Raw genomic sequence first — 13,583 nt, forward strand, 5'->3', positions numbered from 1 at the left:
CAAGGTAAGAGAATCCATCTGTATTAAACTGTACACCGAAGAATTCCCTCTGCCGTTTTGCAGGTAGACGTAGCAGCCCGTTACATGCGTAACACGTACGTACGTATCCCAGATGGAAAGGCGACTCCAGCCTGGCTCCCTTCCCGGGAAGCGGCCGGGCCGCGGAGTCCTCGCACGCCGCACGGCGGGTGACGGCCTCGTGGAGCCTTCGCCCGACACGCGGCAGCCGAGCGCCTCCTCCGCGGCGGCACCGGCACGAGCCGACCCCAAACCCCCTCACCCGGCCCGGCTCAGCGGCCAGAGCGAAACCCCCCCGGCCAGGAAAAGGACTGAAATAAGCAGACGTCCCTCCTCGTTGCTGCAATTAAGCAGCTCGTGCGAAGCAGGACTGCATCTGAGCGCCTTCTCCCCAAAACGCGGGCCTCCAACGGCAGGAGAAAGCACGAGGGTTGGGCCCCTTCTCACCTCGCCCAAGCACCAGCGAGCAGGACACAGCGGGGGCTGCAAACACATCGGTTCTCGTGTGGGGCAAGAGGGGCTAGGAGGGATTTGATCTTAAAACCACACCAAACGCTCATCAACTCCAACCAGCCGGGCTGAGGGCACAGTTTAGCGATCAGGAAAGAGCAGCAAAGCAGAGCACGAGTTAATTTGGGCAAGTTCCACTTCGAAAAGCACTTGAGGAGGTCGCCACGCCTCGGGGTGGCAGAAGCTCACGGGGAGCTCCCCGAGAAGGTGGTCTCGCCACAGGATTAAGGAATTACACGCCCGCTTCAGTGTTAGATTCGGTCTTTGCGTTTCCAGTTAGCTTTTCCCCACGCCCTGAACCTCAACAGCGCTTCGCGAGCCCGACGCCGGGCACCGAGATTTCGCCTGCTCCCACTGAGGTCGGGTTACCAATTTCAACCGCGATTACTGGGGGAGGGAGGAGAAGGGTCGCTACACGGTAGAAATCATCTGCTACGGGAGGAAACAAATCTTCCCTAGGCCTAGGCGGAGGGTAGGTGGTTCACAGGGAACACGGTTAAGGCAAGAGGCCTAGCGGAGATCCATCAGTACCACGTCCCTCTCCGTTACCGTCACGTGATTGCAGGTCTGGAGGGGAGAGGAGGAGAAAGAGGGGGCAGAGGGTTAGTCAGAGGTTCCCGCGGCTCCCCTAAGTCCGCTCGGCCTCCTCACCCAACCTGCACCCCAGAGCGGCCCCCCTCTTCGCAGACCGAGACGGAGCAGGAACAAGCGCCCCGGCCCAGCACCGCGCCGCGGCAGGACACGGATACGAACCTCCCCTCCGAACCCGCTGCCGCTCCGCCCGCCCCGATCGGATGCGGCAGAGGAGCGCTCTGCTTCGCGTGCCCCCCACCTCGCGCTAACAGCTCCGGGACAGCGCTTGCATCTCGGCTCCAGCGAGAAGCCGGCCCCGGCCAGGCCATCCCTCCCGCCCTAGGTCTTCGCCTGGCGCCCCGCGGCAGCCACAATTCGGGTGGACGCCGTGCCCTGTAGCACGCAGCGCCCGCTGCCTCGTGGGCGACTTACGGTGAAGAGCGGGGGGTCTTTGGAGTGCGGGTGGAAACCTTTCTGCCGGCAGGACGAGATCTCCTCCAGGCCGTGCTCCGTCAGCTTGAAAAAGCCCGTCCTGCAGTAAACACACCCAAGGTCCAAAACAGCCCAAGTCTCTGGGATAGAAACATCTGCTGCTGCGCTGTGAGGAGCCCCCCTGAGCCCGCTCGCCTCAAGCGAGAGCGGAGATCCACGCCGCGGGATGCTCCTCTCGCAGCTGCACAGCTGTCTCCTTCCGCGGGGGCAGACGGGAAGGCCTCCCCTGCCCCGTTTCCCTACTCACTCCTGGTATTTTGGAGAGCAAACAATAGCAATGGACTCCGGCAACATCATCTGGTAGGAGCAGTGCGTGTGCAGGTCCACGCTGGAGAGGAAGGCCGTCTGCGTGGGGTGAGTCTGAAATGCAAGGCAAAAAAAATAAAAAATAAAAAAAATAAAAAAGGAGAGGAAATTAGAGCAGGGCTGGAGGACAGAAAGGGACCACGTCTGCCAAGAGAAGGTCGTAACAGAGAGGAGCCGTTGCTCCTCTGATGGCATAGAGTACCTGCTTGCTGTTACAGACAGAAAATGGCTTTGGATTGCCCCCAAAAGGCTGATCCTCTTTTCTGTTTGGAAAAAGCGTGGGAGGAGCTCCAGGTTTCTGACCGTATCCCACACAACCTTGCATTTTAAGGCCCAACACCGCCCCTGCTTTAATGCGTGCCTCCCTGCGGGGCAGTCACTTCACACGCTTCCGAAACGCAGCTACCTCTGGGGCACAGCAAGTCAGGCACGTAACACACTGCCAAGACTCTTCAAGAGATCATATTCCACCAAGGCGGTCAAAGGTTTTAAGACCTCAGACAGCAACTGCTTTATCCGACTGACTGAGGGATACATTTCATAGCCAAACTCTTGCAGAAAGGTTTTTTTTTTTCCCTTTTGCTTGTTTGTTTTTTTTGTTGCAAAGACCAGCAGGAAGGTCAGAGGGATTTCTGCAGGTCCTTGCATGTTAACTGAGGAGCTAATGCCAAAAGCAGACACCCCGCACATATCGGGCGCACGCAGCAGGCATTTCTTTGTCAAAGCCTGGGAGGCAGCTGCTGCTTTCGAGAGATTACTCAGCAGCACCAAACGTTTTCCTTGGCACCGATCCGACTGCCAAAGGCTCCGTGGGGACAGGCAGCAGGGCAGCGCTGAAGCCAGCACAGGAATCTGGAACTGGCATAGCCCGTGGCAGAGCAGCATGCAGCTGGCTGCAAAAAGCAGCGCTACTACGAGGACGCGCGGCGGGGGAGGCCCTGCGCTCGCAGCGGGAGCTCCGTGCGAGAGGCCAGGCTGCCCGCGCCACGTGAGCTCCACGCCCAACAGCCCACTTCCGACGGGACCGATGCTTCAAGAAAAGCCACCTGAGCTTAGAACAAGCCTGGATTTTCAGAGCAGTGTGAGCAGTGATGGCACCGGAGGGAGGAACCCAGCTGAAGGATGCTCCCTGCTCCGTATTGCCTCTCCCAGCAAATCCGCCTCCACCAGCCCTGCTGCACACACCCCACTCCTTCCCAGCTAGACCCAAGGCCAATCTGGAAGCGAAGCAGGGACAAGAGACTCACGTGGATCCAGCCTAGTGTAACGAGGCCGTGCTGATCCTGGATGAGGAAGAGCTCCTCCTCGTTCTCCGTGTTGCAATAGTCGGGGCCTCCGTACTGCTTGGGAACGATGACGTGCGTTATCGTGAACTCGTTCCTCATCTGCAAGGCAGCACAGGGAGGCCGTTACCATCCATCCACGGGTCACGGAACCGGCGACTGCAAATTACTGACAAAGGAGTCGCACAATTTTGGAGCCTGAGCGCAGCCCACGGCTTTCTCCTAGACTTTCCGGTGGTGCAGAGCACCCACAGCAGCTCAGAGAAGCCCTGGATACCCGCTCGAAGGAAATCTCTCCCCCTTTCCTAAAGATGATGCCTCATAACTAAATAGTTGCCAAGTGCCTGGAAGCAGCTGGACTGCAGAAAATTGTTACGTCAAACAACTTCATTTCAAAGCGAACGCCTGTGAGCAAACCAGCCCCAGGCGACTCAGAGGAAACGGGCTGGAGCTGTCTTTGGTCTGTGCAGGCAGAATCTGGTCTCGGTGAGGGTCCCAGTGCACAGCTGGGACCGCTCAGTGCTGCTGGTACCAAGAGGAAACGCCGCTCAGAGCTGCCTGTCACTGGCAACACGGGAGCGTTGCGCTTAAGGCAGGTACCCAGCAGAGAGTCATCAACAGGAGACAGGAAGATGAACATCCACAGGGACCTGGCGGGGGTCACGGCGCATTAACGTGCTTGCCCAACGTGCAAGGGAGGAGGAGGAGAGGCAGATCACCCCCAACGCTTGTGTGAAATCCCACTCACTGGTGACACTGTACTACAACCATCTGCAGCAGAATCTGGCTCCTGGGCAAGGATTTCTGGAGCTGCTCTAGCCTTTTTCCAAGCTATTGCATGGGGCTAAACCTTGAGAATATAGCCCCTGGGCCATATTTAGGGTCTTAATTAGGATTAGCACCTTACCAGCTTCCCACAGAGAATCCCACATGTCTCCACACCCCGGACCGTGTTGGCATCAGCCAGCTGGAGGAATTTCTGGCAGAGCTCCCTAGGGACGATGACCTGACGAAGTACATCCATACTTGCATCTGTGGGGAGAACAGGAGCGCAGTGAGCACTGCAGGCAGGGACACTGGAGAAAACTTCCCTCAGGTCAGCACCCAGAGGGACTAGACTGAAAAAACCTCAGCCTGAAAATAGTAACTATTGTAATGTCTATCCTTACAATAGCATTCATGCTTTAGTGAAATCACTGTGGCACTTCATGAAATCATTTATGGTCACTATTTCTTTCAAAACAGGGGAAAAGAGACACACAGAAAGATCTTTAGAAGTGTGTCCAAAAACTAGTATTTTGCTTAAAAAAATGAAAACACAAACACTTATAAAGTGTCATTTAAAGTGAGATGTTTCGCTGGTCAAGAACCAGCAATTTGGAAAAGTCTGAGCTAGTATTTTGGTGCCCTATTTGACAGAGGAGGAGAATTCAGCCAGCCTAGACAGGAACTAAACCCCAATCTCCAATGAGTATTTGGACCTAGTACAACCAATAGCCAAATTAGGCTGTAGACTTTAGACCAGCAGAGAGACCCGGCTGGAGAAGCGTAGGAGACTGATTCCCAAAAGGAGCCAGTTCTCCCCAGTCCTCCAAATCTTTGTTGGACCATGGTGAGAACATCCAACAACTTGGAAGAGCAAACGCCTGGAGGAAATGAAGCCACGACCAGATACTTCCAAGCCTCCCAGACAGCTCAGCTCCTTGGCTGCATTTGGGTCAGCCCCGGCAAGGGAAAAGGCTGTACGGAGATGTACTAACTGTTTTCCGTGATCCCCAAAGCACCAGGTTTCAAAGATCTGTCCACAACAGGAGGTTTGGATGACACAATCCCCACTGATGGACTTGCAGGCTGAACTGGAGAGACAGGAACCTTTGAGATCAAATCAGTTGGGGGCTTTTCCACGCCAGGGACGAGGGGCCCATCCAGAGATTCGGGACTTGGCTCCGGCTTGCCAAATTCCTGCACTATCCTCAGACGCTCCTTCTCCAGGTCCTGCCGTCGAATCATCTCCTCAAAGGCATGAAACTGCTCTTGCTCTGCCTGCTGCTGCTTCATTAGAGCTACCCGATTCCTCTCTTCTTCCAGCTGCTGTTGCAAAGCCAAGTTGCGTGCAAATTCCTCTTCCTCCTCCTTCTGCAGGGAGAAATACACCAAAGGACATGAGCAGACAGGAGAAAACCAGCTCGAGGCAGGATATGGAGCCTACACACTATCATTCCTTTAGAGCTGCAGCTTTCGACCTGTTGCCTGCAGATCCTCAGCAATCCCAGACTACTTTTAGAAGCAGCCTGCAAAAGGTAACCAGTGAAAAGCGTTCCTCCTGCAAGGAAGCTCCAGCTTGCCAACCAAGAGAGCCATGCTTCCATCAGAACAGCTAGCTAGAGCAAGGCAGTAAACTGTTGCCTTACCCCTCCTCGCAGAAATATAATTCCAGATTCCTTTCTCTCTGTCCTATCTGCAAAAAACGCAACTCACCCACGGCTAAACCGACCGCAGAGTTTTCTGCTTTGCCCGCAGAAGCCCAGATGCCTGCCCATGCCGTTACCAGCTGCCTGCTGAGCTGCTGAATCATGAGGCCTGTACCTCACGGTGGGACAAAAAGAGAAAGCAACCAACCAAACAATATCTCCCCGCCAGCAGCGAGAGGAGGGGGAGGGGGGATCTACTGTAGTTGCTAGATGCACTTGCGTTTGCTTATCTCCCCCTCTGCTCTCTGCTCCCTTTGCATAAGCTTCTGAGGAACGCCCTAAAGCAACAAGAGGTGCAAGATATGGGGACTCCCAGCTCGGACTGTCTCCGGGACACGCAACAAAAAAAGACGCAGGGACGGCTGTGACAGATTCACCTACAAAATGGCAGCAGAAACTAGATGGAGATAGCTGCCTCCCTCTGCTACAGGTGACAAGGCTGGACCCTGCAAGCTGAGGCTCCTCAGACTTCCCGTTCCAGTGCATCCAGGAGCCCTGGAGACCTGCCCTCTTCCAAACCCTTTGTGGCTGTGGGCTTTCCAGGGAGCACAGGCCTCCAGTCTCCTCTCACTCACCTTCCGCTCGCTGTACTTAGCATAGTCCTTGGCGTACCTCTTTAATAGCTCCTTCTTGAGCTCTTCAGCTCTGGGGAACGCTACTTCTTTCAGTTTCTGAAGGAAGGAAACACAAAGGGTCGTAACCACGGCGAGAAAAGCAGGACCAAAGCAGATGCAAGGATCAGTGAACACGTAGCACCCAGAGAGAGTAAACCCTCCTTGGGCACATGGTGCAGGAAGGGCTTGAGGAGCTCCACCACTGTCTGCCGACAGGCCACAGTAACTGGGTGGCACAGGCAGCACTGCCAGCAACACTGAGCACAAGCTTAGACAGCGTCATCCTTTGCTCTTCTGGTCAGCATTGAGCAAAGGGGCAGGACCTGCCTCTGGCTGTGAGCAACCTCCAAGGACCTCCGAGGCAACCCTTCGAGGACTTCTGCACTTGGCATCTGGTCACAGTGCAAGGAAAAGCCAAAGGAGGTGCTTGACAAGCAGGGGGTTTAACAGGAAGGAAAGGAAGCCCCAGTGCTCAATAAAAAGTAAATTAAATGGATACAACCACAGCCAGCCCAGTACAAGTACGACTGAGTAAGAAGAGCCCAAATTATAACCACAGAAGGATCAGGGCTGCCTGGTCAAGCCAGGTTTTCTGTGTGAAGATGGATCACGCATCCCAGAGCCACTAAAACCCAAGACTCTTGACCCCAAAACATTTCCAAAAGCAGCCCTTCAAGTCTGGGCAACAATGTTACCACTTACTTTCATCGTCTCCTTCTTTTCGGGTATGACAGTGTTTTTGTAATCACGGTGCTTGGGCAGCTTCTCTATGAAGAGCCTGCAAACACAAGACAGATTGTGTTTCTGGATGACAGCGGAGAGGGGCTAGCACGAAGCAGTAAGCAGGGCTGTGAGGGCAGAAATCATTCCCCTCACTCTGCCACCTCCCTGTGCCCTACTCCCTGCAATCAGGATGCTCGTCCGCCTTTCTGCGAAAGAACACGATGACCTTCTGAGCTCTTCAGGACATCCTGTTCAGTCCCAGGGGATTTTTCCTGCACCTGGGCTTTCGATGTGATCCTCAGGGATACATACATTTGCTTTTAATAGAAACATTAATAAACCATCCTATAACACGCAGGACTCCGGCAGCAATTCAGGAAGGTCCTCGAGCACCTGCCTACATCTCCGTGAGCATCCAAAGGGATTGCAGGCGAGCTCAAGGACTCAGCTGACTCAGTGCTCACACTGTCCTCCTGCACCAGGGAACAGGACACTTTGTCCAGGGAAATTAGCTCAGACTTTGAAAACAAAACTTGCAGCTAGGCTAAAAGCAAGTTCACAGCATCCTCAGCCGCTACAGCAGAAGCCTTTTGCCTCTCTCGCGTGGCCTTGTGGACGTGAATAAACCCAGCTGCTTCAAAAACCCCAGGACTGTGGGCAAGGGAAGCACTTTCCGCAAACCCCAAACGCTCCCGGTTGCCATGGAGAGCACAAAGATGCTCTTGCCAGAGGTTGCAGGATCAGCACAACCACGTCACCGCCCAGAGCCACGGAGAAGCCGTCGCTCCGTCCAAAGGGCCCGGCAAAGTCCCCGCTCCCAGCTGGTGGTTGCGAAGTAGGTCACTGTGTCGAGGAGACAAAATACGGCTGCGATCACTGCCAACAGCTTGCAGATTAAAATGGAAGGGATTCATTAAGAAGGATTAAGAGCAGATGCTGGCCTGGGAAGGGTGGGGAAACCAGCTGGGTTTCCACAAGTATGAAAGGGTGGAAAATGGGCAGTGGGATGGGGAGTGCTCAGGCAGCCAGAGAAAGATTTTGGGGCAAGACCAGGCAGGGGCAGGCTGGGGAAAGAGGCAGAAGAAGGGTAGGAACAGTTTGTATTTCCTATCCGCAGCCCACTTTAGTCTTGGCAGCGCTTAATCCTGCACCACAAGTTTTGGGCTTGTCCAGACCTCCGAGTGCTCCTGGGTCCACTGTGAACAGCAGCTGTTTGGCTGAGCAGTCACTTCACGGGCTATTTTTAAGCGCTGCTGCTGCACATGTGCCAAGCCGGAGTCTCCCGAGTCCCTCGCAAAACCCCACGCAAACCCTCGGAGCCAATCCTAGCAGAGCCAGGCAGCTCACAGCCACGCAGGCAACCCAGGAACCCAAACACCACAGGAAATCCATGTCTTTTTTTTTCCTTTTTTTTTTCTTATTTTGCTCTAGCAAAAAGAGCCTGCTGTGTCTGCTGGTGGTTCAGGGAGGACAGATCTGCTCAGGCCAGCAAGGAAGAAGCCATTCTCACTACAGTTAAGCAAGAGAAGCAAGTAGATGTCTTTCCAGGTGATGAGACGTATCCTAAAAGTCCATTTTGGTTATCCTTATAGATAACCGTGCGGCCCTCTGGCCCCTCATCAGGAGGGTCGGGCAATTAGCTTCCTTTCACACATGGGAAACAGAAGCGCCGAGCAGCTAAATGACTCGCACGAGATCGAGCGGGGAGCTGGCCACCTCGACGGGAATCTCAGCACTGGCCCACCTTGAGATCACCCCAAGCCTAGACAGGATTCTCCCAAAATCTCGCCACGAGATTTAAGCCTTGGGATCAACAGGATTTAGGGAACGGCACGTTGGGGAAAAAGAGAAATCCAGTTTCCTAAGGCCACACAGCCCCCCACAAGACAAGGACTCACTCCCAAGGACAGAGCGCTTGCTTCCAGTGCGGGAGCGTAGCCAAGAGCCTCACGCTTACTTCTCGAGGCTGGACTCACCTCCAAGAGGGACGTCTCCATCCCCGAGCCAGAGCCCGATGCAAAAAGCACCTGCACAAAGCTGTACACTCAGGTGAGGAACTCGGCTCTGGCAAAGGACAGCGCAAGTCCCCAGCTGCATCACTGATCCTAGATTTAGGCTGAAGCTACAGGGGAAAAACTCAGGCCCCTCTTCTGGAAAGGGGAGAGCGGCGCAAGTCCTGTTAAAGGCCCCATTTCGGATGCCCTGCTCTTGCCTTCTATATCACAGCCTCAGGGGAGGACACTTAGAAACTCTGCCCCAAGCCCACTGCTTTCGTGTGAGCTACAGCATCGCCATGGAAAAGACAGGCTTTCCTTTAAAGAAATGAGACGACAATATGGACTTCGTATCTTCAGGTAATCCAGGCCAGCGGCTCAAACTCATCGCCACTGGGAAAAGCACACCACTGACAAGAGAGTTTTCACCTTCCTGGCAGCCTAACAACCAGGCTAACGTAAATGCCACGAGCGTTTGGAAGCTGCTAGAGGGAAAGCACACCAGCACCTATCACTGCAATAATGAAACAGCAAAGGTGCACTTCGTTCATTTGTTTAGCTAGAGAAAGAGTTTCTCCTTTGGCTCCAACTATGTAACCAGCCTGGAAAACTTCCCAAAGGTTTTACACTTCCCAGCTCCCTGAGCAGCGTCCCAGGGAGCTCGCTACAATGCCCATAAAAGCTCAGGAAGTGCAAGGCGGGAAGTAAAGCTAATCAGAGAAAAATGTGTTGGATTTAAGGGGCAGGAACCCTGCACACAGGGGCAGGGAGGAAAATGCCAGCAGAGATGCCAACCACAGTCGGGGTTAGTGGGTAACGTGGGCGCAACAGAGAGCATACCAGAGCCAGCCCTTCGGCCGCTGGAACGGGGAGAAGGCGGGAGGGACAGGCTTTTGGCCAAAAAGCCTACAGAAACAGGACAATTGGTGCCATTGGGGTATTTTTTCTGAGGATCATGGCTTTCAGCCCTTTAAACAGGCAGAGGAACAGCTACAGACAGGCATGCGCTGCTCATACTCCAAGCCGGTCAGACACAAGCCAGACCTGACAGCACATCACCGTGTTAGCACGGCGTACGCTCCCGGCAGCGTGGCTTTCAGACCCAAAATGGCTCTTCTCCGGCCAGCAGCTGAGACGGCAGCCAGCACGCGCAGCTCTGCGCTTCTCTATGCGGACAGCCTCGGCAGCTGAAATGCCAGTGGGGTCTCAGCTGGTTTTAGATCCGATCTGGGGCTTTCTAGGAGGGCGCTCAGGACCCAAGATACCCACAGGCCATCAGCGCCAGCTGACCGGGATCAGGTCCTTGGGACTCAGCGCTTTTCCCCACATCCTTTCTCAAAAAGGGGCTTGGTGCACATGTATGTATTATATTATCACATTATTTCTGAGCTGTTATACTAAACGTAAGCTCCTACACAAGCAATCCCTGCATTCAGAGGAGGAACCCTCTTCGTGCCCTACTAGACTTTAAAAAAACTAAATGGGATCAAGGCCTCTCTTCCAAAGCAGGTTTACTTAGGGAATCACCAGCAAGCCTGGACCCTTTCCAGATGCAGGATACCAAGAGCCTCTTTATAAAACTGTGATCTTTGCCCATCCATATGATGTGGCAGGCAAGTCAACAACCAAATTAGCCACTCTGTCGTGGGAAACCATCAGAAAGCAGCTAAACGCAGGGAGCCAGAAGCTCCCCATCCGCTGACAGCAGTCCTCACTAGCAGCTGCTCTGGGACAGAGGAATGTAAAACAAGTCTGGATTTAAAAGGCACTCTTACACTGTCTTGCAAATGGGTGAGTTGCATTGGTCTCCTAACGCCTGCCCCCTTTACTGCATCTCCTGTCCATTCTAACCAGGCTGGCTGGATGCTCACCCCAGGGAAGCTGAAAGTCAAAATGAGCCTTTCTCAGGCTTCCTCAGCAGCAGAGCTCCAGACAGACCCAGTTCTTCCAGCCCAGCAAGCTTTGCCTGCGGTTTTGCACGCTCGAAGCAAGATAAAAATAACAAGCCTTTGCAGCAAGACAGGTTACTCTCAAAGGAAGCAAAGGTGCTCTTACGTGATGTACTTGTTGTACAAAATGAAGGCACGCTCGATATTGCCTTCCTCTGAGTAAACGGTAGCCATGCGGAGAATTTCCACTCCGGAGCGGTAATACCGCCGCGGCGGCACATCCTCGTTCACTTCCACAGCGCTCCCCATCTGGATCAGGCTTCGGACTCGCTCCTCCGGCGGGAGGCTGACGTCGACGTGATCGGGCATAACGACACACATCAAAGCTGCCACGGCGCCCACGAACTCTGCGGTGGGAGGAAAGTCAAGCGTGTCAAAACCACTGCGAGCAGGTAACTTATCCAGGCCTATCCCTTCCTGGGCAGAAATCGCTTTCCCAGCAGAGAAGAGTCTAATATATGGGCCAAGCAGGCCTCAGGGAGCTAGCCGGGAGAAGCCACGCACGTTTTGGAGACAGTGCTTGGATATTTGTGATCTGAAAGGCAGCCACAAGTTCAGGAACACTCCCTGCTGCTGGATTTCAAGCTAGAGTTTGACCAGTCTGAATTCTACCCCTGCTAGCCTTGGCGAGGTGCACCTTTCCAAACTGCTGCTGCTTTCCTCCTCGTCTCTCTACACAGAAGTTGAACCTGCCACTTTTGCCCCATCATTAATTCGGGCAAAGACAGTAAAAGCGATTCGTTTGGACTCGAGCAGAAAACACAGCTTTACACGGGGTTTCTACACCGCAGCACTTGCCATTTCGCTTAACGGGGAGAAGAGGACAGAGCTCAAGGCCGTCCTTCCAGACGTCGCCTGCTGCTCGGCGGTGCGTCCCTGGCCAACAGGCTCGATCCTTAGTCACACACAAATGCAATCCCTCCCTCCCCCGGCAGGCACATCCGTCACCCCAGGAATGCACCTCAAGCCGCTCCGCGCGTCTGCCTCCCTCTCGGCTCCTCCGAACTCCTCCTCGGCCAGCTGGCTCCCCTCGCTCGCCGCCCTGGGGACAAGTTAACAAACTCAAGGGCAAGGAAGCACCGGGACTGTCCGAGGGGCAGACAGCCCCGAAACCCTCTTCAACGCTCTTCGCCTACACAAGTCACCGGGGAGCCGCCACGGCGGACCGGTTCAAGGGTTAAACTTTCTATGAAATCGTAGAGCTGGACGCGAAGCACCTTGCCAGCCTCCCAGCAACGCGACTGCCACGCGCGTGACGTCAGGATTTACAGCGGCTCCTTCCTAAACGGGGGAAAGGGCCTGAGCCGGGCGAGGCGTCGCCTGAGGATCCCAAACGGCCGACAAGTTGCCTTTCTGAGGTTACCTCGGAGCTAGAAGCCCCTTTTTAAGGCAGTCAGGCCCACGTTTCTCAGCCCCTATCCTGGCCAGCACCCCAGAGGCCTCCTTCCCTAAATAAGGGCTGTGGGATTTGGTCCCGCGCGAGGCTGCCACGACGGGACGTTCGCGTAGCGACTGCGATGGAGCCGCAGCTCCAAGGGGGCTGCACGTTTTCCTGGGGCTCAAACCCCCTGCCCAAGCAGGGGGGGTGCTCAGCTGCTCCCCAGGCCAGAGCTCCCATTCGCCTCCCCGAACCGAAACCACCCCGCCGAGGTGCCCCAGTCCTTATCCCCCCAAAGCAGAGCCCCCACAGTCCCTACAGCCTCCCCCCACCCCGAGAGTAAAAAGTCTCCCCAAACCAAACCCCCTCCAGAGCTGCTAACCCCAAACTGAAGCCCCCAGCCCCAGCTCCCCAAGAAAGGGGAACTGCCCCCAAGCCAGAGCCCTCCTCAAACCCACAGCATCCCCAAACCAGACCCCCCCAGCCCTTCCTCTCACAGGAAAATAATAATTAAAAAAAATCCAGAGCCCCCCCGAACTCCTACCCCCTCCAGACGACCCCTCCCCCAGCCCTAGCTCCTCCAGGAAGAAGGAGCCTCCTACAAGAGAGCCTTACAGGAGGGGGCAAAGACACCCCCAAACCGGAGCACCCCCCTGCATGGACCCCCAGGGGGAGGAGTAACAACACCCCCAAACTGGAGCCCCCCCAGCATGGACCACCCAGGGGAGAGGTAAGGACACTCCCAAACTTGAGCCCCCCCAGCATGGACTCCCCCAGAGAAGGAGAAAGTCACCCCCAAACCAGAGCCCCCCCAGCACAGACCCCCCAGGGAGGGGCAAAGACACCCCCAAAACGGAGCCCCCCCAGCATGGACCCCCCAGTGAGGGGCAAAGACACCCCTAAACCGGAGCCCCCCCCCCCAGCACGGACCCCCAAAGGAGTGTCAAGGACACCCCCAAACCGGAGCCCCCCCGCACAGACCCCCCGGGGGAGGGGGAAAGACACCCCTAAACCGGAGCCCCCAGGCCCCGCCCCCCAGCCGGAGCCTTCGCAGCTCCCGCCCTCCCCCCCCCCGGCCCTGCCCGCCGGGAGAGAAGGCGCCCCGCAAGCGCTGCCCGCTGCCCTTACCCGGATGGACGAACGGACCTCGACCTCGACCTCGATCTCGACCCCGACCCCGACCCCGACCCCGATCCCCACCCGGCCTCGGCCCGGACCTGCCGCCACGGGCAAGCGGCTGCGCCGCCCGGCCGGCCGCCCTCCCTCCCTCCC

General features: G+C 55.7%; 1 protein-coding gene across 4 annotated transcripts; it reads right to left on the reverse strand.

Moving 5' to 3' along the window:
* Positions 1-5: 5 nt before the first annotated feature.
* STAMBP (STAM binding protein) lies at positions 6-13,488 on the reverse strand. 4 transcript variants are annotated; one of them, XM_062596945.1, is made up of 11 exons: positions 13,440-13,488; positions 11,895-11,975; positions 11,040-11,280; positions 6,970-7,045; positions 6,229-6,324; positions 4,943-5,318; positions 4,090-4,214; positions 3,147-3,284; positions 1,841-1,953; positions 1,534-1,633; positions 6-1,095 (listed from the first exon to the last, which is right to left on the reverse strand). In XM_062596945.1, the coding sequence occupies exons 3-11, from the start codon at positions 11,252-11,254 to the stop codon at positions 1,039-1,041; spliced, it is 1,296 nt and encodes a 431-aa protein (XP_062452929.1). In that variant the 5' UTR covers positions 11,255-11,280; positions 11,895-11,975; positions 13,440-13,488; the 3' UTR covers positions 6-1,038. The 4 variants fall into 4 exon arrangements, with proteins under 4 accessions (XP_062452929.1, XP_062452928.1, XP_062452932.1 ...); XM_062596944.1 differs by lacking the exon at positions 13,440-13,488 and adding an exon at positions 12,151-12,486; XM_062596948.1 differs by lacking the exon at positions 11,895-11,975 and having other exon boundaries at positions 13,440-13,466.
* Positions 13,489-13,583: the final 95 nt, after the last annotated feature.

Source organism: Rhea pennata, chromosome 28 (genome assembly GCF_028389875.1).
Source record: "Rhea pennata isolate bPtePen1 chromosome 28, bPtePen1.pri, whole genome shotgun sequence".
Lineage (NCBI taxonomy): Eukaryota > Metazoa > Chordata > Aves > Rheiformes > Rheidae > Rhea > Rhea pennata.

Excerpts from the sequence above, each read along its gene's own strand:
- STAMBP (XM_062596945.1), bottom strand. The coding sequence starts at position 11,254 with ATGTGTGTCGTTATGCCCGATCACGTCGACGTCAGCCTCCCGCCGGAG. Across the intron at positions 4,215-4,942 it reads TTTGGGGATCACGGAAAACA|ATGCAAGTATGGATGTACTT; the intron begins GTTAGTACATCT and ends TTCTCCCCACAG. Across the intron at positions 1,954-3,146 it reads TTACACTAGGCTGGATCCAC|ACTCACCCCACGCAGACGGC; the intron begins GTGAGTCTCTTG and ends CTTGCATTTCAG.